The sequence below is a fragment of the Catharus ustulatus genome, chromosome 1 (genome assembly GCF_009819885.2).
Source record: "Catharus ustulatus isolate bCatUst1 chromosome 1, bCatUst1.pri.v2, whole genome shotgun sequence".
Classification (NCBI taxonomy): Eukaryota; Metazoa; Chordata; class Aves; order Passeriformes; family Turdidae; genus Catharus; species Catharus ustulatus.
This window is the reverse complement of record NC_046221.1, coordinates 52,893,378-52,917,307: the sequence shown is the minus strand read 5'-3', so window position 1 is coordinate 52,917,307 and position 23,930 is coordinate 52,893,378. Positions and strand designations below refer to the sequence as shown.

General features: G+C 38.4%; 1 protein-coding gene across 1 annotated transcript in view; it reads left to right on the top strand.

Moving 5' to 3' along the window:
* Nucleotides 1-23,930, top strand: part of CNTNAP2 (contactin associated protein 2) — a 1,181,910-nt gene that overhangs the window by 1,073,981 nt on the left and 83,999 nt on the right. Inside the window, 3 exon segments of the mRNA XM_033052691.1 lie at nt 13,948-14,165; nt 16,719-16,787; nt 16,790-16,954. Of these exon segments, the coding sequence (XP_032908582.1) occupies nt 13,948-14,165; nt 16,719-16,787; nt 16,790-16,954 (452 nt within the window).

Below are 23,930 nucleotides of genomic sequence, written 5' to 3'. Positions count from 1 at the left end.
GTCCTCTAATTTTCCGATGACCTATACTTCACCCATCTTATCAATTCCCTTTTCCATCTCTGCTTTTTTGGAATAAAATCAAGTACGCTAAATATATAACAATTTTCTTCTTCCAAAAATCAGAGGGTTTTTTTTTAAATCAAAGAAGAATATCCATTGTTTTGACTTTGATAAACCCATTATATGCTTTCATATTGTTTGTGTCTGCCTCACATTAAACAATGATGTCTTTTTCACTTGCTGATTTTATGGGCAATCTTACCTTTAATGACTACAGTGATTTCACGATTACAAACCGCACCTGATTATAAGCCGCATGTCCAGGTGTCGGCAATGTTTAGGTCTCTGTCCATGTATAAGCCGCACCAGAATATAGGCCGCATTTTCATTCACAGTGAGGATCCACATGCAACAAAGTAACAAATTAGTAACGATTGTGGGATCGCTCGCCCTGCCCCAGCACTGCCCCACGGTGTTGATGGGAGAGAGGCACGGAACCCGCCTTCACCGCGGTGGCAGGGGGAGGGAGGCACGGAGCCCGCCTTCACCCACAGCGGGAGGAGGAGGGAGGCATGGAACCTGCTCACACCCACAGTGGGAGGGGGAGGGAGGCACGGATCCCTCGCCTCCCCCCCGGGCCCCGGGGCCAGCAGCACAGAGCCCCCGCCTGCCCCCCAGGCCCCGGGGCCAGCAGGAGGGAGTCCCCGCCTCTCCCCCATGCTGCCGACATGGAACCTGCCTCCACCTGCCGTGCAACAGAGTAACCAATTTGTAACAATTGTGCAATCCCGGGTTTTACTGGCAGGTGCTCGGCTCGGCACCCTGGCTGGCACTGCCGGGTTTGGAAATTTCTGAACTTTTTTCATATATTAGCTGCTTCTGAGTGTAAGCCACATTTCCGGGTTGGGAGCAAAATTTTAGTCAAAATGGTGCAGATTATAATCGTGAAATTACTGTACACTAAATCTCTAAAAATATGGTAATTCCATTAGTTTACATATCCATTGTAATTACCTTTAATTTGAAATAAAATGTCACCAGAAAACTCTCATCATGTTATACCCTTATGCAGGCTGATGTGCACCAAAGCCAATCACAAACAGCTCAGCTCCCCCCATCTCCAGAATACATCAGTTACGAGAGCATCCAGACAGGTCCTCCTGCAATTTCCACCTGGTTCTCTTGGGACTAATCACTTTGTCCATCAGAGAGAGCAGAAAGGAGGGGTGGGGGAGGATGCACATGAAGACCTGATAGTCTTTTGTCACTGTCACTCACTTTTCACCAACATCATGCCGTAACTTGAATGAGGAAATATTAAAGGGTCCAACCAACTTCATTGCTTCCTGAGGCTATATGGCCTGAATCCAACAGGTCTTCTGGGCCTAAATTATTTAGATATTTTTGAGACTTATTCTTCTAAGGAGATAAACAGAATCTTGGTTCTCTGAAAACTACTTCTTTTCTGTAAGTTGAACTTTTCAGAGAAAGTGTTAGCAATTGTCCTGTTAGCCTATTGAAAGTCTAAATTAGTCTTTATTGGTTTCACCAAGGCAACTCAGTTTTAAAATAGAAAAAGGTTTTCTGTGACTAGATGATTATATATAATGAAAGTGGAGGTGTTTTTTAAATGGTGCTAAAAATATTTATGCACCTGGTTAATTTAAATTATGTCAACAGACTGTTTCAAGTAAATATAATTATTTTCTCCATAGGTGTTTGTATGTAGATGCTGAATGTTCATATAGAGTTTTGGCCACAGATTTTCCTAACAATTTGCAGCATTTCTTTATAGTTTAAATGGTAGTTTTAAAAAAAATCAGTTAAAATCATAATGGAAATTAATTCTTTTTTAAATCATGTTCAGTTCAGGCTCTGCCTTTCTATCTTGCCTTGCTACAGTTGTTCTAAGAAAAATGAATATTTTTGCTCGCAACTTTTCATTTAGAAACTTTACACATATATTTCTTACATTTTAAAAGGAAAGAAACTTCATGTAAGATTTTATTTACAAGTTAATAAAACAGTAATCTATTTTTAAGAGCATGAAGGCAGTTACTATCACAAGGCTGCCATCTACATAATTTAGACTTCTTATAGCCTCTTGATGTAAATATCTTGACTTTGTTTTTAAAATAGAGCTTTTTATCTCAAATCATGCACGGCAGACAGCTCTCGACTAGTATGAAATCTTAGAAAGAAATGCTTTATAAATACATAAATCCTCTCACTCAGCATTTTTTTCCCACTGCACAGTAGGAAAGAGAGCAGGTCTCCTGTTGGCTTTACATTTCACAAGACTCAAGCAAAATGGTTCACAAAAGGTGGCTAACCAGGCAGCTCCCTCACTCACATACTGCATCAAGTTTTCTGCCTCTAATTACCATGAAGTCTGACAACATATTTTTACCTCCAAAAGGTCAATTGTTTCCCACTCTTGTACCACTCCATGATATTCTGGTTTGTAGTTTTAGTAGATACTTCCTGCTGCTATAAACAAACAATACCAAAGATATTTTCTTCCATCTTGGGAAACATACCCTGGATTTTGGCAACTACAAATTATTACAAGTATATTTTCCAGAGCAGAAAATCTTTGACTCAAAATTTTGATAAAAGTTTGAGTTAGCTGGGACACAGTTAGCTGGGTCCATCTACCCCACCCCCTCACACACACCCTTTTCATATTCAGAGTTACTACACTAAAAACAAAATTGAGTCATATTTTTGGATGGCCTTTTTTTATTGTCATAGTAAAGTGCTTAGTGCAAGAGAGTCCTTACCCTGATGGTGACCCTGGATAGCCACAAAGAAATAAATAGCCATGAAAAATTGCTTATAAAGGAGGAACTACAAATGACAAAACCTTACACAGCCAGGCAGAAAAATCAATAAATTTATATCATCATGAGACCCTGGTCTGATGCAAAAGTTTTTCAGTAGCTACCACCCAGGCATCTAAACACCTTTACAAGTCTTATTCCACAGCAGAACCTACAGCTAATAAACAAATTGCAGAATAAGGAAAGCACCATAGAACAGGAAGAAAAGGACACAGGGAATGCACTTTCATAAAAACACATCACAGAAGAGTGACAGTTTGGATGTCTAGTTTTCAAACGTGCACCAGGCTCTTACCACTTTACACAATTTACAGTTTTGAGTGTTTTTTATTATATTCAAATGTGATGTATTTGAGAGGGTGTTGATATCCTTGTGTCTGTTTGTAAGCACTTAAACACATTGCTCAGCAGCTTCAGAACTGTGCCAAATTCATAACAATTTTTCATAGTAAAATAAGACACTCTCTCTCCTCTCCAAAAACCTCTCTGATGCTTTACCATGCTCAGACAAAATCTAATTTCATTAACATTACCACCTGCTATTATTTAGCTAAAAATAGCTATCACTCACACAAAACCCTTTATATGCTGCATTGGAGAGTTCTGTTCTGATGTCTCAGCTTCCCCCTTGTTTTGGTGCCTTCTTTTGTATGGGAGCAATTCAGTTTCATGGTAAAATGCTTCAGTTAAAAGGATATAATGAAGCATATTATAAGCCACTACAGACAGGAGAACACGCATCTCCCCTTTTCCACTGAGTGCATTAACTACATTTCCCTTTGTGTGAATCATCTGTCACCAAAGGGATCAGGAGATATTGCTGCTGTATTTTTTTAAGCATTAGAAACTCTCATGAGATGAATCAACAGACCTTCAGTGAGTCACCATTCTTATCCCTTCCTTCATTCTAGCCAGCTAAGTAGTTATTGGAAGAGAGCTGACTGGATGGGAGGTAACATCAATCAGAAATTGTAGTTATTGCCTCAGAATTAAAGCAAGTAGGTTTTTTTCAAGTCCTGCTCCAACCATGTTTGACTTTAAACAAGACGTTTCACATCTCTTTTTTTGGTTCCTTTTTTATGCAGGACTGTTAATATTTTTTTTCTTACTTGGCTGGAAATTGCGCATCAGCTAAAATACAACCATAAAAGTATGGAACTTGTTTCCAAGTGTTTATCTACAAGACAGCTGCAGTGCAATTAGCATAACTGAAATAATTAATAAATAATGATAATAAATAATTATTTTCTTGGGGTATATTTGCCTTTTGCGTGGTCTTTTATAAGAAAACTTGGAACTTCCATTAACTCTTTTCTTTTTGTCCCCCAAAGCAATCTAATGTACTGTGTAGGAAGATTAGTATTTATGTTTGAGTGGTTCATTGGCAGTTAAGATTATTTTTAAATAAGATAAAATAACTTAATTATTATCAAAATCAAATCCTTCCTAATTTTTGTCCTTACACAGGTGTTTACTCATTATGAAAAAGCTGCTGTATTGGGTTCTGGTATCCCTTCATACTGAGCTCCCATATAGTTATGACTTTCCAAAATATTGCAAGTTGTGTGTGTGAGTGTTTGTCTGCCAGTAGAAAAGGAACTGCTATCTGCAAGGTGAGAAAAGCAAAGACCATTTGTTTTGCTTTGGGTTTTTTTGCTACCTTGCACCTGGAGAGTTTTGGCCAGTTTCAGATAGCCTGTGTGTAGTATAGTACAGTACTTCTGAGTTAATTGGTACAGTACTTCTGAGTCAACTGGAATATTTAAGATTAAAACCACAAGTGCAGATAATGAATTTCAAGGCTCAGCATGGATACAACATACAAAGGTTATTACCGTAGAGAGAGTCTATTCCAACACAGGCAATGAAAGAACAAAAAAACAGTTATTCAGTCAGACAGATTTATGAAAATATGTTTGAACAGTCATAAAATGAAATTATGAAAGAATGATTTTCCCATTAGATTTCAGCAAAGACTCTTTATTTCTATAAACTGAAACTAGAATTTAGGCTTATCTGTCCGGTTGTTGAAATTACTGGTCCAATTGTAAATTTTACTAGAAAGAAGATATTAAAGTATCATGAAGGAAGAAGTACAATAATGCACTAAAGTTCACTGCTTTTAAATATATAGACAAACAACTTATTTGTGTGCAGTCTTGTCTTATAATGTAACAACTTAGTCATATCCATAAGAAAACAGCAGCTGTTCCTGAATCAGGTCAACATCTCTCAGTAGATCTAATTCCCTGTCCATTCTCAAAGAAATGTCACTGCAAGTTTACAGCTGCCAGCTGTAGATACTGCACACAGCAGAGACCGAATCAAGTGCCTTCAGGCTCCAGACCAAACGGTGGAGAAAATGAAGATCAAAAATATAATGAGAGACCCACTTTAGTGGATGCTCTTTCCTGCATTCAGCAAAAAAGTTTTCCTTTATTTTTCTTTCTGATATGGGGGGGGTTTTGTTGTGGGTTTTTTTGTTTGTTTGTTTGTTTGGGTTTTTTGTTGTTTTGTTGTTGGGGTTTTTTTTGGGGGGGTTGTTTTGGTTTTTGTTTTTTTGGTATGCAGGATACTGTAAAAATTTCAAGACAAAAACAAACTAAAAAGATCATAAGGAGTTTCAGATATTCTGAAGAGTTATGTATTCCTAATGAAACTGCACAAGAATTGAATAAATTCTGTTCACCATAAATGAATTTCTTTAGTCTTTGGGGGAAAAAAACACCTTAAATTACTATATTTATCTTTTCTGAATATTATGTTTTAATTTCTTCTTTAATGATTAAAGCCATTCAGCTGTATTTGTTTTCATTCTTTTACCTTTCATTTATAAGTTAATTTCCTTCTCCTTTCTATACGTGTTTCTAGACTTCCTGTGACTGACAGTAAAAGGTGTTTAAAAATATTTCCTCCCCACAGCAAGAATTTCACTGAGAGAAATCAGTAACACAGTTACAGAATGTCAGAAATCACTAATATTTAAAACTAACTTTACAGATATATCTTCAAAATGTTAATGCCAATAGCTGTAGACCTCTTACTGTACTTCCTTTTTTGCAGGGAAGTAGTATTTTACTAATATGCATGCATATCTCTCTTCCTGCACATCTCAAGTCCCTGAACATCAGAGCAAGGACTGAGAGGAAAGTGTTTCTCTCATCACAACTCAACTCAGCTTCAAAATCACTGGAGGAGTGTGAACAAACGTAAAGCCATGAGATTGACAAAATGCATCCCATGGTACTGAGAGAATTTGCTACTGTAGTTCCAAGTGATATTTGTACCATGACACTCAGGTAAAGTTCCCAGTAATTGGAAAAAGGTAAAGATGATAAGCCTGGGAACTATTTGTCAGCCTTAACTCTCTGGTTTGTAAGATCATAGAACAGATCCTCGTGGAAGCTATGTCAAGGTATATGCATGATAGAGAGGTGATTAGAGACAGCCAACATGGCTTCACCAAGAGAAAATTGTACCTGACTAACCACCAGCTAATTCTCTCCATATTCTGGGAGAACATCTCATTGGATCCCATAGACTTATACACTTCCAGATGCCACAAATGGTCATGAACCTGATCTCTACTTACAGTGAGAAGTGTTTTGTTCCCCCAGTCCCTATCCTACTGTCCATCCACTCAAGATGCGTAGAAAGAAAGGTTGTCATTAAAGACTGAGGCAAAAGAGGTGTTGAGTACCTCAGCTTTCTCCTCATCCATTGATACCAGTGTTCCAGCACTGTTTATTGGGGGTGGGTGCACTTTCTTTGACCTTCCTTTTCATGTTAACATACATGTCGAAGCCCTTCCTGTTATTCTTTGCATCCCTTACCAGGCTCAGGTTCAGTTTCACCCTGGTCTTCCTCACCTACATATCTGTATTTCATTTCTATACTCTTCCCAAGTTTCCTGTCCTTGTTTCCACTGACTGTGCATTTGCTACTTTCCTTTTAATTTGACCAGCAGTTCCCAGTCAAACATGCCCATCCCTTGTTTTCCCTGCCTAATTTCTTGCTCCTGAAGATTGCCAGCTCTTGTGCTTTATGGAAGGCTTCCATAAAGATCTGCCAGCTCTGCTCTGCTCCCCTGTCCCTAAGGGCAGTCTGCCTGGAAATCCTATCAAAAATCTCCTCATAGAGCTGGAAGTTTGCTTTCCTCAAGTTTGCCCAGCTTCACTCCTTACCTGATCCATGTATCTCAGGACTTCAAACTCCATGTGTTCATGATCCTGATGCCTTGAGAGCCTATCTAGAATAGAGACTAGACAGTGTTAAAGGAATAAACTAGGTATTTATTATAAAGGCCTTCAAAGGATACACCTTGGGCAGTACAAGAGCTCAGCCATGACTCCACCCGAGACGGACACGAGATCACAAGTTTTCACACTTTTATAAGTTTTGGTCTATTTACATATTGGGGTTAATTGTCCAATGACAGCTTCAGGTTATGAAGTCCCATCCTCCCAGATTGCTCTCCTCAGTTCACTGTTGTTTATACTTTTTGGGCCCAAAGCTGCAACAATATCCTTGGTTCTCAGGCTGGAAAATGATTGTTCTAACTAAACTGTGAAAAGAACTTGCTAACACTTTATTTGAAGTTCAGAGTTATATACCAATGCAGTACAGAATTTGGAAAATATGAAAGCTAAAACTTAAGGCATCAATCCCTTCAGCTCAGGCTGTCTCTAATCTTGATGTCCACAATTCAATCACTTACATTGGTGACCCTCAGACACAGATGGATTGTTTATTCCCTACAGGATATCAGCTTGTTCTAAAGGTTCAGAGAGACTCTGAACCTCACTTGTATTGTATCTTGGGGATGGATTTACACATGAGAAGTGGTTCTTATATAATGTTAAATCAAATCAATAGCATTACTTACCTCTTCTTTCATTCTCAGCACTTGCATAAATGACTGTAAGATTCAGAAGAGTGCAAAGTTTCATAATGTTTCTTTATTTTGCCTGTAACCCGCAGGCAAATGTGGAGTGTGTCTAGTCTGTACAATGAGTCCCTATGTTGGAGAGATATCTGAGCTGTTTCTGAGAAAGATAGAGCATGTTCACATATATCAGCACTCAGGTATGCTGGGATTGATCCTTGGTGCAGTATAGTCTCTCTGTTAGAACTAATTACTGTTGGCACAGCATCATGCTGATGCAGCTGTGCAGCTTCCAGAGCTGGTTCATTTGGCAAGTAGCTCAGGGATCACTTGGGCATGGATGTGCACTGTCATTTGATCAAATTAATGAAGCTTCTGCTCATAAGTTCAAATGGACTTTTCATTTGGGAATTAGATAAATGATGAAGCTATTCATATAAAGTTATCCCATTATTGTAAATACAGTCATGATTTTTGACAACTACCTGATTAGTAACAGAGACCCAAGCTACACAGTAATTCCTGCATTGCAATCAAGCAACTTGGATCAACAATTTTTCTCTGTTCTATTGCTTTGGTAGCTTTAATTTTAAGTCATGTCCTTTGAGAAGTGGTCTCCTTAAAGCAGGTTCTGTGTTCCAATATAGCACTTCAGTCCTTCCCACCTATTTCTGGCAGCCAGGAACAACCTATCAATGTTGTTTCTATGTCAGCATTGGCGTGGCCTCTCTCAGTCCTGTGCAAATGAGGGCACCAGGGAAGGTAATTTAGAGATGACTTTGTGAAACGGTCTTCAAACTCAAATATCTGAGTGTAAGTGGGAAAGGTGGACAAGAGCCTTTTAAATCCTATAATGCTTTATTTTCTATCCAGAGTCTGTTAAAGGCAGTGGGAAGAAAGGATTCCAGTAACTACACACATCAGACCAGATCTTGACCATTTGATGATCTTGACCATTTGATAGACTTCATATAAAGATGTATAGACCACTAGTTCTAGAAATATCTGTCATCTCTCTCTTTTTATTAAGTTTTCTCTAATTTTCAATAATTTCACTGAATTCTGTCTACAGGTTCAGACAGTGAGCCCTTTGCCACTGGTGTATCTACAAACAAACCGTCCAAGAAGTTAGGCAGATTTTGCCCTTACAGAGCTACAATATTTTCAAACTGTTGTTTTCTCAGAACACATATCTGTCTGGAAGATTCAATTTGCAGTTCATAGTTTACTGTTATAAACTATTTTACAGCCAAGTGAGTGAACTCTGATTCTAGATGTAACACGGTATTTATGTTCTAAGAATGGGATTTGGAAAGGATTCTAAAGCAGTTGGATACTTTTCCCTTTGATGTAAGTCAACTAAAACATCAGTCAGTCACATTTGAAGGGTATAAATGTACATCAGGGAAGTAAGAGAAACAAAGTATGAGGGCGGACATAAAACTATGTGTTTCAAAGAAAGGATAATGGGGGAGAAGGAAAGAAATAGAGAGATGGGCATGTATTTGCTCCCCCAGTCCCTATCCTACTGTCCACCTACTCAAGAGGCATAGAAAGAAAGGTTGTCATTAAAGACTGAGGCAAAAGAGTTGAAAGTCAAAATGGTTGAGAGGAGGGCTGTTGTCCCTCTTCCTTTCTTCCCAGTTTATGTGTCTTGAGAACATCCACCTACTGCTTAGCATCTTGTGAGTACCCACCCATCCATTAACATGTCTTTCTTTGCTGGCAACCTCATTATAACTAGAGATCCTGGTCTCAAATTAATTCATCAACAGAGATCTAGCTAGAAATCAGGGGATAAAAAAAATATCTGAAACACAAGGAGTTCAAGGAAAATGAGAGATCTAGTTGGTCACAGATCTTGAACGCCAGAAATGTCTATCAGTTCATTTAACTTGTCACTGTGCATAGCAAAGGACATAAACGTGTGTGCTCCCTCTGCAGATGACCTTCAGAACTTGTTTTTAGTTAAAGCATATCTATCAGAAAGTCTTGAAAGCCTTGAAAGGAGGGACGCAATAAACATGGAATTCTACAGACAATGCAATCACAGAGTCATAGAATCACAGAATCATAGCATGCCAGGTTAGAAGGGGCCTCAAGGATCCTGTGGCCCAACCTTTCTTAAGAAAATCAAAATATCCTAGCACCCTGTCCACCTGAATCTTAAAAGTGTACAGTGCAGAGGAACCTACCACTTCCCTGGAGACATTATCCCAGTAGATGATTGTTCTCATTGTGAAAAACTACCCTCCTGTGTGTCTGCAGGTGTAACCCGTTTCCCTTCATCTTCTCCATGTGGCTTCCTGTAAAAAGATGTCTCCTTCTTTGTAGCCACCATTTAAATACCAGAATAATGGTGATACGGTCTCCACCAAGCCTTCTTTCTCAAAGCTAAACAGTTTTCTCAGACTTTCCTCCAATAGACTTCCAAGTACTTGGATCATTTTGCAGACCTTCTTATATTTGTCTTTGTTGAACTTCACAGGTTCTTGTCAGCCCACTCTTCCAGCCCTATCCAGGTCTTCCTGCACAGTGGTTCAGTTGTACCCCTTCATTTTTATGGGCAAATGCCTCACAGATTTAAGATGAGGAAATGGTGAAGGTTGAATAAAGCTAAAAACAACACAGAAGAAAGAGTGAGAAGGGAATTTTGTTTGCCAAAGTTGCTCTTCTGTGTTCTGAACAGATGGCCAACAACATCCTGAGACCTTAGAAAATTGAATTGATGAGAGAAACGTGTTCAGATTTAATTATATGTAACATAAGACACAGAAAGGGTAAAACTAAGCTGCAAACCTGTGTACTGAGTGAATTTATGTAGTAGGAGTACATAAAAATTCCCCCTTGTTCAATTTTATGAAATTTTCATCACAAAACCTTGTACTGACTGAATAAATTAAAACACCCATAAACTTTTTTCCCCTTAATAATAATTAGGGAGTTTCAGACATTTTTTTCAAAGGTTGTTATTCACATTTCTGAGAAAAACTGGCTTGAGTTTTACGGTATTTGGTAGACTAGAAAATAAAGTTATTATTATGAAAACTCACTTCATTACCTAAAATGTGACCAGTACATACCTCTGGTCATTTTTTTTGCAGCTCATTTCCTACATATTTTTGAAAAAATTCTTATACTGGGTCAGTCATTGGGAATAAATAGTCACATATGCACATGTATGTTAGATATTTTTTCAATCACCCTATTCAAATGTTTGACAAAATAATACTGCTGTCACATCAATCAAAGATATATTTGAGTCAGAGAGATTGTATCTTGCAAGGATTTTATGTGTAGACAGAGACTGAAAAGTACAACATACTTAGGGGAAAAAAGCTAAATAATTGCCAGTCTTCTATATAAGAAGTTACACTGAACTTCTGAACAAATTGGATGTTGTACTGGCTCTGGTTGAGGTGGAGTTAGTATTCTCCTCAGCAGCCCATATGGTAGTGTGTTTTGGATTTGTACCTAGAAGAGCATTGATACAACACTCATGTTTTGCCTATTGCCTAGTGCAATGCAGACTGCCAAAGCTTTCTCTCTACCCCAGTCAGGAGACTGAGGGTAGCAAAGGCATTGGAAAGGGACACAGCCAGGACAGTTGATCACTGGCCAAAAGAATATCACCTTGCTCAGCAGTAAAGCTGGCACAAGGGCAAAAGAAGGAGTGGGGGCAGCACAGTGTACTCAAAGCCAAGCTTGAACTCTTCATTCCCCAAAACTTGAGATTCAGGGTCTCAAGAGATCTGGGAAGAGCAATTGCCAGTAAAAACTGAGACAGAAAGAATGTTGAGTACCTCAGCCTTCTGTCTGTCAGTTGTCGCCAGGTCACCTGTCTCATTTTTGGGGGTGTGAAATTTCTTCTGTCTTAATTTTCTGACTGATGTGACTGTGGTCAGATATTAATCCATTTCTGTTAAGACCTGCCATCTTACCTAGAGATTTCCTATGGGAAAGTACTTATTCTATAAACTAAAAATTAAACCAAGAATAGAGTTCAAGCCAGTAACATAACTTGCATGTGAGACATTCTGTTTGCAACCTCTGCCCATCTGTTTCATTGACATATTTCTTGGGTTTTTCAGTCCTTTAGAGTAGCAAATACGTTTCCTTGCCTTTGGTATGAGAATCATGGTTTTAGGTTGGTTGAGAAAGAATCAGGAAGTCCACAGATGCGGTATTATCTTCTTTAACTTTCAGCATCTCACAGGTACATAGACTGACCATGGCCTATGATGGGAAGATTTTGCTGGAATACTATTCTTTCCCGAACTATAGGACTAAATACAAAAAATATAAAATAAACTTATACAATTGGCATTCATTTCAAAGGGAGTGATTTTCTCCAAAAAGTACAAATTTAATTATGTGTCTTTTAGTCTGTGATACAAATTTTAGTTTAAAGCCATACATAAAGTTAGGTTTTACAGACACAGAGCTTCTACTCGAAATATCTTTATTTGCCAATTTTCTTCACTTTTCGTTTTTAAAAGAAGAATAACTTTACTTTAAAAGTTTAGGGATACTTCTATGCAGAAGACCAAAGGCTTGCAAACAAGAAGCATTCTTGTGAAGGTTTTTAAAAATTCTGAATGGACAGTAGTCAAGGTACACAGTAGCAATATTGACAATGCCAACAGTTGCCTCAGAATAAGAGAAAAAGTCTCCTAAGAAGTCCTTATTTTACAGTCTTTTTGACAGGCAGCTTTTGGGAAGCTATTCAAGCCTGACAGTGAAGAGATCTGAGGAAGTTCTTCAAAGCAAAATTAAAGGAGAATTATACACACATGCTTGAGACTAGACTTGAACACAACATACAATTTAAGTACTGGAGAGGTTTTACTCTAGTTCCTACTTTGCCTGGTTTATTGGTAGAACCACTGAAGTTACAAAGCATAATGACATTAAAACTGAACATCTTTATTTCTGTAACAAAAAGCTTTGGCTTATACAGATTTTGTGCCTTGTAAAGTGCAAAAGAACAAACAGAACAAATCCATGGCTTATAAAAGGCAGTTAATTCAACAAATTAAATTGTTTTGTTCACCAGAGAACAGAAAGAGCAACATCTTTTCAATTTTTTTCTTTTAGAAGTAGCCAATTTTGAAAAAAAAAGTAAATTGTATAATAAATTTGGGTTGAAAGCACATTTTCTGTAAAAAAATTTATTCCCATCCATTCAGTTTTCTTTAAAATGCAGTCAAGTCAATCTGATGTAACCTTGTAAAAATCTATTAGGTCATGTTCAAAAATATTTCCACCTATTTATCAGCTTTTAATGATAATGAACATGGAGTGGAATTCTTACCCCGATTTAATAACCTTGCTGAATACGAGTTTTATTATCAATTCAACCTAATCAGAAACCACAGCTGTACTGGAACATGTAGACCCTAATTGGGCACCCGAGAGCTTTGAAGGGCATTAAAAGGGAGCTATGGTTTTTTATTTTGTGTGTAGAAAAAACAAATTAAATTAAACTTTTTGTTGTATTTAATTCTGTCTGGTATCCTCATTTGTGAATGTTCTAATTGATAATCCATTCTCTTTTAACTCTTTCATCCAATCTTTTGCCAACAGAATAGAATTTGCAGCCCAAAGATATATAAATTAATCTCAATAGGAAAGTCGTAATTATCCTACTTTATGAAAAGCAGTTCATATATTATTAATCACACTCAACATTCAATAATAGTTATCAATTATATATTTGCCAAGGATGACTTGAAGGAATGTCTTGTAGGACTTAATGGACATTCATAAAATTTCTAAACATGGTTTTAATCACACACTATAAACTGTAGGGCTTACTTAAGATCCATTTCTTTTTCAGCCATAAAATGTCACATAGATCTTAACCACAGCATTATTAGTTCATTGCAAGAATTAATTGCCCCTCAAAATAAATAAAAAATTAGCTTTCTTCACTTTTTTTAATCAAAATGCTTTTTCCTTAAAAAAAGCCATATAAACTGGAAAGCTGCAGAGTGCAAAGATTAATGCAATTGGTTGAGGGTCTGCTGATACTTTCTTCTGAAAGCCGAACTCCTACTCAACTTAAAAGGAAATGAACATGCTTAAAATTCAGGAAGATTACATAGCAGTGCACGTTTCTATTTGATATGACCTCCTTACTCTTTGGGAAGTGTAAGTGATTCGTTTTCAATGGGAGACTGCAAACAAATTGTGGACACCTTTTACTTGCTATTTCAGCGCTACTGAGGTCTCCTTTTCATTCGATGTCGGAAACGGACCAGTGGAAATCGTGGTGAGATCTCCCAACCCGCTCAATGACGACCAGTGGCACCGGGTCAGTGCCGAGAGGAATGTCAAGCAGGCCAGCCTGCAGGTGGACCAGTTACCCCTGGAGGTCAGGAAAGCTCCAACAGAAGGACACACACGGCTGGAATTGTACAGCCAGCTCTATGTTGGTAAGATGTGGAGAGGGCAGCTGGGCTTTGCACTCACAATGCTGAACATTATATGGCAGCATTCTTTGCTGCCAGCAGCAGTTAGTGAATGTAGGAAGCTCTGCTCCACAAGCATTTGTGTGGCAGCAAAGGAGGTGGGGGTGGGGATGGTGCGAAGGAAAAGTAAAAGAAAGAAAAAAAAGAGGAAAAAAAATACAAACGTGTCCATAATTACAGAAATACAAAGGTCAATGAAGACAAAAAATCATGCGTTAGCACCTGTCCTTTTCTCTCCTCCTGCACCTCCTAGCTGAAAGTGCCTCCAGCAGACTGCAATGCCAAACTCCTTTTTTGCTGAGAGTCTTTTCCCAAACACACAAACACTTTTTCAACACAGAGGTAAAAACATCTGCGGAATTCTTGCCAGGACCTCATGTGCCTGCAGTGCCCATCCTAGCCTCAGCAGCACTTCCAACCTCTTTAGATTTCCACATTGCTTTTACATTCACAGCTCTCACTGCAGTCTTTTCCCTTTAGTCCTGTTGGCTATTTACTCGTTCTATGTACGAAAGCACCACAGTGTTACACAAATGCATTTCCTGGAACCAAGTTAGTCCAGTTGCTTTCTGGAACTACCGGTTTTCTGCTGTGTATGGAGCAGGTTGTTCCAGAGCATTTGTATTTCTCCAATTGTTACATGCATGGCTACAAAGTGCTGACATGCTAAGTGTCATTAGCAGGAACCAGAACTGCATGAAATGTTGAGCAAAGAAGCACTTTCAGACCTCTCTAGATATCTGTTACAAGAGAAAAAGGATATGAAAAGAAAAAAAAAATCTTTTTTCTCCATGTTAGTCAGCATTTAACAACTCAAATGAATTAAAATTATGTTTAAAGCCTTCATTGTTTTAGCAGTCAGCCCAGTGTCACTGCAAACTGTGTATAATGTGTCACCAGATGTGCAGGTGTTATTTACAAGCTGAGATTCTTCTTTGCTGCTGTAATCCTGCAAATGGTAGTTTCAAAATAAGCTGAAAGATGAAGTTTGTTTAAAAGAGGAACACTTAACCTTTTAAAATTACCAAGCCTTTTGCTGTAAACAAGAAGAGCTGTAATTTTTTTTTTCCTAGCCTGAGTTCTTTGAGAATTGTTGATAATAATGGTTTTATTTGTTAGTTTTGAATTGACTGTAACATCAGCAATGTTTTGGAATATATAGTATCTTTATTGTCAAAAAACTCATGTCACAATCTGCACCAGATTATTTTTCTTTCTGAATTGTATCTATTTCATATAACTTGGTGATTGGAGCACATGTATCAGGGAATAACTGGAGAACTTTACCTGGAGTCAGACCTAGGATGGATTTGAATTGGAGTGCCCACAATGAATACCTGAATATTGGGGTTCTGGAGGGTAATGCTGAACAAGAATTGTTTTGGTGTGTCCTTTTTCCATTTTCTGTAGAATCAGTATCTATTCTTTGGGTGAGCAAGAGGGACTGAGGGGTGATGACTTTCAGTCCAAGGGACTAGGACAGTCACTGAGAGGGGAAAGAAGGTTTTTTCATCACTGAAGTGTATATGAGCTTATGTAGAATGGAATCACACCAGGACACCCTCTGCATGTGCACTCAGCAGAGACCAAGCCTTGTCTACTCCTACTCCAAATCATCCAGTTACTGGTACTTGGTTTGAAGCAGCCCTCTCTGGTTTGTATTTAGTCCTCTTCCCCACTCAGGTAAATATCAGCTTCTGTGCTGTGTGATGACCAGCACTCAGATCTCCTCAGGAACTCTCTGGCACCTGCAGCACTGCAGTAATCAAATAGAGGAGGGTAAAACAGAAAATATGCCAGTACTCATGTTATTCATTCGCACTTTTTAGATTGGATTTTTTGATTACTCTTGCTAATCCAGCCTAGGATAAGACTTTCCTATCTGAAATCACTTTTTTTCCAGTGAGTGTTTACTAGGCATGAAAAAGGACAGTTTTTATTAACTGCTATAAAAAACCATCTCAATCCAGATTGTCAAATGTAGTTTCTCAGTGTACCATCCTTCAGTCTATGCTCTGATAAGTAAATAGTATGCATGATGTTTCTTGGAAATTCATGTGAATATTTCCTACTGTAACTGAGAATGGGATTTGACTTCTTTCTTGCCCATCGTGGCTTTGAAAAATGTAACACTGTGTAGCATATTATGGCATTTATTATCATTAACACCCACCATTACTAATCATTAGGAGAGAAAGGCTACACCTTAGCAGTTGAATCAAGTCTATTTCTTCCACTATTATCTCTAAAAACATTGAAGTTGAAATGAAGGGAAATCTTACAGAGAAGATTGAACCTCAAACGTCTAATCAGTATAAAGCAAGCACTGATTAAAAACTACTATTTGTGCTTGCTAATGGTATGATATCAAAGGGCTAGGTTTCACTGGTTTCTTGTCATTAGGACAAGGCAATTCCTTGCCCTTATAAAGAAGCTACCACAGGTTAACATGATTTTCATAGGAGGCAACGGCAATAAAATTCATTCAGTGTCTCACAGTTTAACATTTCCTCCCAGGTGCTGCAGGAGGCCAGCGAGGCTTCCTGGGCTGCATTCGTTCCCTGAGGATGAATGGGGTGACGTTGGACCTGAAGAGAGAGCAAAGGTCACGCCTGGGGTGAAGCCTGGTTGCTCTGGCCACTGCACAAGTTATGGGATGTACTGTGCCAACGGTGGAAAATGTGTGGAGAAATACAATGGATACTCCTGTGACTGCTCCAAAACTGCCTACGATGGGCCATTCTGCATAAAAGGTAAATGCCTCAGTGCAGGACGTGCAGTGGGGGGGAACTATTTGCCTGAGGAAGAAAAACCACAATGGAATTGATGCTTCAGCTTCATTAAATAAACAAGTAAATACTGTTAATACTTCTTACTAGCAAGTCAAATTATACACCCATGTGTATATTTAAATGTGATTATTTAAAACTACATAGCTTATGAGGACTGCATCTTACCTGTTTTAAATCAAATAACACAACAAAATGCACCAGGAATCCCTGTAGTAGTAGCAGGTATGGCAGAGGGTATTCCATAGTCCTTGAGCTGTAGAACCATAAATTCTAAACGTCATGGTAACTTCTTTAGATGAAAAACCTGGATTTAAAGAAAAGATACCTAGTCATTCAGACATGTAGGTATAACATTTGGATTTAATATCTTATATATTGGGGTCCAGCATTTGGCTTAATAACTTTATCCATCCATATCTTTTCAAACTGGGTTAGGGATTGACCTGATAGGATAAGGAAAAGGCACAGAGTTTCCCACATTTATGTCAGTCCTTTGCAAATGTTTAAAATATGTTCTGGATTTTTAAAAGCAATGATTGTAAGAGAATAATGTGCTGTGGATGCACAGGTCTACATGAGCAAGAAAGGAGCATGGGAAAGAGGGATGTGACAAGAAAAATTGAGAAGTACTAATTTATTTTTTCTTGTTTGATTGTCTAATTCACTGCTTTTCTAATAATTTTAGAAGTTTTCTCAAAGTTTCAGCTAAAACGTGAAGGCTCTTCTTATCAGTATCCCTGATGGTAAAGAAACCTGTAACCTCATAAAATGCTTTTACATTCCTCTCTGAACCAAGAATCCTACAGGCAGTCCTAGGTGACCAGACACCAGAGTTCTGATGTTCCAGTTTTCAATCCTTTCTTAAAATCTGCAGGACTTTTTTCCAAGTCACAATCTGAGAATTATTTTGCAAATATCCATACTCTGCTCTCTCTTAGCCTCTCTTAGGGGAAGTTTATAACAGAAATAGGCAGTCTTTTTCACCTGAAACTGTGTTACAGACTACAACTTTCTCCCCTCACACTTCTGCCACATTCATTTATATCCATTTGTATAATCCATTCATTTGTATCTGTTTCATTCTGTCACAGCAAAGTTTTGTCCATTGCTGATGTTACTCAAACTGGACCGCCCTCTTCTAAAAGCCAAGGGATTGTGTCGCCAGTGGAGAGATAGGGACATCAAAGTTTGGATCGGAAACCAATTTATTGAGTATACCAGGCTTTTATATAGGGCTTTACTTGTATGGCACTTATACAGGGTTCTACTTTCAGTAACAATTTCCTACTGGTTACACATTCTTCATGACACCACATCACCTGGTAGCATTATCTCTTCACAAAGCTTCTCAACACGGTTCTTGGTCACTTCTTGCCCAGGGAGCATTTATCTGTACCTATCTCTCCCACGGTTTCTGCTTGATCAGGTCTAAGATATCAGGCCCCTTCATCAATTCCATTGTACTCTCTGTTTATTCCCTATAGGAATGTTTTGATATCACCAAATATTCACATTACCAGATATGGCATGATTATTCATAAATTCCAATAAATATGATGTTTTTCTAGCACAGCAGAAGGGAAGCAGCTGCTTCTTTCGGTAATGGCTTCCACTGTACTTACATGCAGGAATTTCATCAGCTTTGACCATGCTGCGTTACTTCAAAAGCAAATTATAACACATGTCCCATTCAGTTCAGGACTGTACATACAGCAACTTGTGAGAATGTGAGTACAGCAATCTCAGTTAATTTAGCAAATGGTTGTCATGAATCATGGTAATGCAGATTTAGTGTTTCTGTTCACTAATGCAGTTATATGGTAGAGGAAACCCATTCAGGCTGGAATTGGGTCAGTTTCTTATAGATCACGTATTGTCATGCCGTATTGACTGAATTCACTTTATAGTTTCTTCTGTATTGCCAGAACTCATCACATCTACTGTAATTTCACGACCATAAGGCGCACCGGACTATAAGGCGCACCCCGGGAGTCGGTGATTTCGCAACTTTGTTGATCATATAAGGTGCACCGGACTATAAGACGCACTATATTTTTGCAGCAAGGAGACGTGCGGGGCTCAACAAAGTAACGAATTACTGGCAGGTGTTTGATTTGCAAACATTTTTCAAAGATCGGTGTAGCCTTTAAACGCAGCCCCAGGCACTCTCCCCATGCAGAGGGCCCCAGCACTCCTGCCCGCCCCCAGCGCCGACTGGCACACCTCATGGCTCATGACTCCCACCGTGCGGCTGCACTGTGTCCCGGCTTTCCCGCAGCGCTTTTTTCGCCGCTTTTTGGTGTTTTCTCGTTGCGCTTTATCGCCACTTTTCCATGGTGCTTTTTCGCTGCTTTTCCACAGCACTTTTCTGCCACTTCTCAGTGCATTCCCGCGGCACTTTTCCACTGCTTTTCGGTGCTTTCCCGGGGTGCTTTTTCGCCACTTTTCAGTGGTGCTTTTTCACCGCTTTTCAGCACTTTCCCACGGTGCTTTTTCTATGCTTTCTGGTGCTTTCCCAGGGCGCTTTTTCGCCGCTTTTCCGTGGCGTTTTTTCACCACTTCTCGACGCTTTCCTGCGGCTCTTCTTGGCACTTCCCCCCGCTTCTCCCCGGCCAGCGGCTGCACTGATACCCGGTTTCCCCCACCCGGCAACCGCATCTCCCGCGGTTCCTGACTCCCCCCGCATGGCCGCAGCTCCCACGGGTCCCGGCTCAGCTCGCAGATTGCACTTCCAGGTTGGCAAATTTCTGAACTTTGCACATCACATAAGGCACATCGGACCTATAAGGCGCACTTCCAGGTTTGGGCCAAAATTTTAGTCAAAAGGGTGAGCCTTATAGTCGTGAAATTACTGTACTTTTATTTGTGAGGGTTTTGTTCTTCTTATGGATAGACAAGCCCCAACCTTCCACCAAAACTAACTCTAAGCTAAAGTGTTTAGTTTTTCACGGATGTGGAGCTAGCAGAATAAAAACATGCCATTAGGGGAATAATTGAGCACCTAGCACAGGCAAACCCTAGTTTTGACTGGTCTGTAAGCACTACCATAGCAACGGCAATAATATCATACTATGTTATATTCCTTTTCCTTATCAGTTTCCCGGTGCAGCCAAAGGCCCAGAGTTCTGACAGGGACCCTTTGGGCATGCAGTGAAACTTGCTGTTAGCTGGTGCTCATGCCATACAGTGTTCTGCCATTTAAACATGACATCAGATATATGCTTTTAATGTCAAATCTCTTCCAGACTAAAAATGGCTCTCTAAATCTGTTAAATCTTATATACAAGGTGCAAATTGCTAATTTCCTATCTGTTAGTGCTGAAGACTGCTGTATTCATCTAGAATATCCCCAAGTGTGATTTAGCGGGGGTGAATTCAGGAGACTTCCCTGCAGAAAGAACAATGGGACTCTGGGGAAAAAGCTAGAATATAAATTACACAAAGTACACTTGGTTTGGGGCATCCTATGATATAAATAATTGTAAAATCTCTCTAACAAACAATGCTGATAATGAGATCTTTAGAACAGTTCATTTACAGCCCATTACATTTGCATTGTCAATTTAACTTGCATTAAGCCTTTTAAATCAAGTAAAGCACTGGAACAAGTTATGTGTGCTGTCAAGCTTCCTAGACTTGTGAAAGAAGGGAGTCCTACATTTTCTTACTAATAGCAGCTCCTGGAATCTTGTACTATGTCCTCGTGGTCTATGAGACAAGAATTAATGTATTTTCTAGAAACAAAGGGCAAACATACATAACAACTGCAAAATTAGTAATGGCAAAACAGTCAAATATGTTTCAGATAAAAAAATATTTTTAAATTTTAAAGATTTTTGAAATATTTTTTCTGTAAAATAAAAATCATGCCCTAAATTATATTTTAATTTATTTTGATGAAGAGATTGTAATTGTTATATTTAAATCCATTTTTTCATTAACTTTTTGACACTTTCCCCTCTGTAAAAGAAACATCTATGAACATGTTTTCAAATACTGTATGGTCTGTTTTCAGTGATTTTTTTTTTATAATGACAGAGTTGAATACTGCTCTATCACTTTCATAACCTGCACCACAATATGCTGTTTGTTGCTGTAATGCTGGGTAAGTCTAATATGAGGCAATAACATTTTCCTTTGTCACCTTCAATAGGAATTCACAATTGGTTGCCAGAAAATAACAGAAAATAGTGTTTTGCAGGATGCACTAAGGTTAGGTTTCATTATTTAACTCCTCTGAGTAAATATTCCAGGCCAAGATCTGTTGATTTGATAATCAGTAGTGCCTGACATCCCATTCAAACCAATATGAGATATCACCAGAAAAATATGCCACTCAACCAGAGTGAAAGGTGGCACAATGTAATTCTTGCAATATAACACAAACTTCTCATTGATTTTCATTTACCACAAGAAACTTTTCTTATCCAAAAACTTTATTTCAATATTGAAATCACTTGCCTGCAGTGAACTTTTTGGTGTTGGTTACATTCTGAAAGTGCTAGCAGAAGAGATGGGAAAATCAAAGGTACAAAAACATTGCTATAAGGAAATCACCATACAATACTTTATCAGTAATTAACACACCTCTCAATAAAAGCAGGCCTTGGACGTTGTGGATTCTTTCACTAATTAAATCTGTCCTTAGAACCACTGACTGATGACTGACAAGAAATTGCATTGTCTCCAGCCTTATTAGCAGCACATCATAATGTGAATGATGTTGTAGTGGCCTGGAAATTTTTTTACAAGGACAAAAAGAAGTATGAAAATGCAGTCTGACATCTATTTTAACTGTGGGTTTTTTCATATTTGAGGCATATGCAGTTGGTTTTACTTCTTTGGTTGCTCAGAGAAATTGCTCTGAGGAATAGCTGGTGTTTCTGCCGTCCTGCATATTGCTTTCTGACGTTTCCCTGTCCATTGTTTAAGCATAAATTCTCTTTGTTTTTCACCCACAGCTGTCCTATCATCATAAAAGCATTTCTAAGAAAAGAATAATTTTCATTCCCTAAAAAACAAACTATTTCCTTCCTTTAAACAAAAAAACAACCAAAAAAAAACCCAAAAAAAAAAAAAAAGAAAAAAAAAGAAAAAAGGTCAAATGCAGGGCATGTGGCAGCAGTCTGATGTGGGAAGTACCCCAGGAAGAAAACACTAGGAGAAGAAATTCCACCCACCAGGAGTGAGGTAAAAAAAAATTAAAAAATAAAAAAACTGGTACTATGACTCATGTACCTTCAGGTATGTTGGAAGGGTAAATTCAAAGCTTTCCAGTTTCTCTCAAGTTACGCAATTTGCATTAACAAAGAGCAAGGACATGCCATATTCCTTTTTCTTCTTTGGAGTAAAGCTCAGATTCTCAGTGTGAATTCTTATGATCCTTAAGACAGTGCCCAAAATGAGCTCCTTCATGTCTGTTTTTATATTTGTACGAACCCTGAAAGTACTTACATGTTGTATTGTCGCAGTCAGATTTCCTCCTTTTCCTGCTCCCTTCTATGTCTCAAAGAGATAAATAGTTTTTTTCTAGGCTGAGTGGATGCAACATGTAATCAGGAGGTGGCAGCTCTGCACCCTTCCACTGATTCTCACACTGACACTCAATCACTTCCAAATTCTGCCCTGGTTGTACTCGTTCAATTCCGTTTATTTTGCTGGTTGGAAAAACATTGTATTGTTTTGCTGAAAGAAACGATGAGGTGATTGTTAGAGTGTTTTAGGGTAACTAACTTCTTAGTTTTCATAGTTCAGAGTCACAGAACCTGGAAAATCAAGGCAACATTCCCTCACAGACCCCAAAAACTTCTGCTATTTGCAACATGATTGTGATCTGTTAGCTGAAAGTCACATGAGAAATTTTCTTCAGGTTGTTGAAGTTAAGTTCCCACTCTGGTAAGTCTGAGTGCTGCAGTCAGGCATTTTTACCTGTAGATCATACTTCAGGACTCTGGTTTTAGCCTCTTTCAGGTAAATATATATCCTCACAAAAGATAAATATACTTTCTAAAGCTATTCCATTCTTCAGTCCTGTCAATATTGCCTTATTAAACATTCACAGTTATGCTCTAGTGCTTTGAAAGTTGCACTTCAGTGCAAGAACTCTTTCATCAGAAATAAACCCGTGTTTTTCTTTTTAAAGAAAAACAAACCTTCTTATATATCTTAAATATATCCTACATATAAAAATAGCTTAAATATATTTTAAAGAGATATCAACCTGATCATAACCGATTATCAACCTGATTATATTATTGCTAGCTCACTTATGATCCAAAATAAACTACTTGTAAAAAAAACACGGATTCCTTATTTTATAGACAGAAAGCAAATAAATCAGGGGAATAAGTTAAAAAAGAAAAAACACTTAACCCTGACTCCGAAAACATGGTCAAATTTCTTGGTCAGGACAACTCAAATAGACCTGCTTTAGTGTCACTGCTCACTGAATGCAGATGTTTTATGAAAGTTAAGGTAGAGCAGCCTCAGCAACTTCTGAGATTACCTAAAGAGCACCTCCACTGACTCCCTGGCAAGAAATAATGAAATCTGTTGTTTACACTTAACATCACATTTTTTTTCATCCCAATTTTATTGATGGTGGCAGGGAAAAAGTTGGTGTTTAGGTTTTTTCTTTTTAACCATTATTATATTTCCACTAGAAATGGAGCTGGCTTGTCATTTAAATTCAACAGAAAATACACGGCGCATGTTGCCATTCCCTTACTCCCTTATTGTGTCTGTTGGTCTCAAACATCAGATCAAATATTTTCAAATCAGTACAGATTCGACTGCAACGTTCCTGATATATTAGGCTTTCTGTAGCATGCACACTTCTGTCCAGGAATGGAAAGGTAGAATAAAGCCTTGTTTTGCAGGGCTAGTACAAAAGTATTCAGACTCTGCCTTTTTTAAGCATATCAAACTGCTTCCTGGC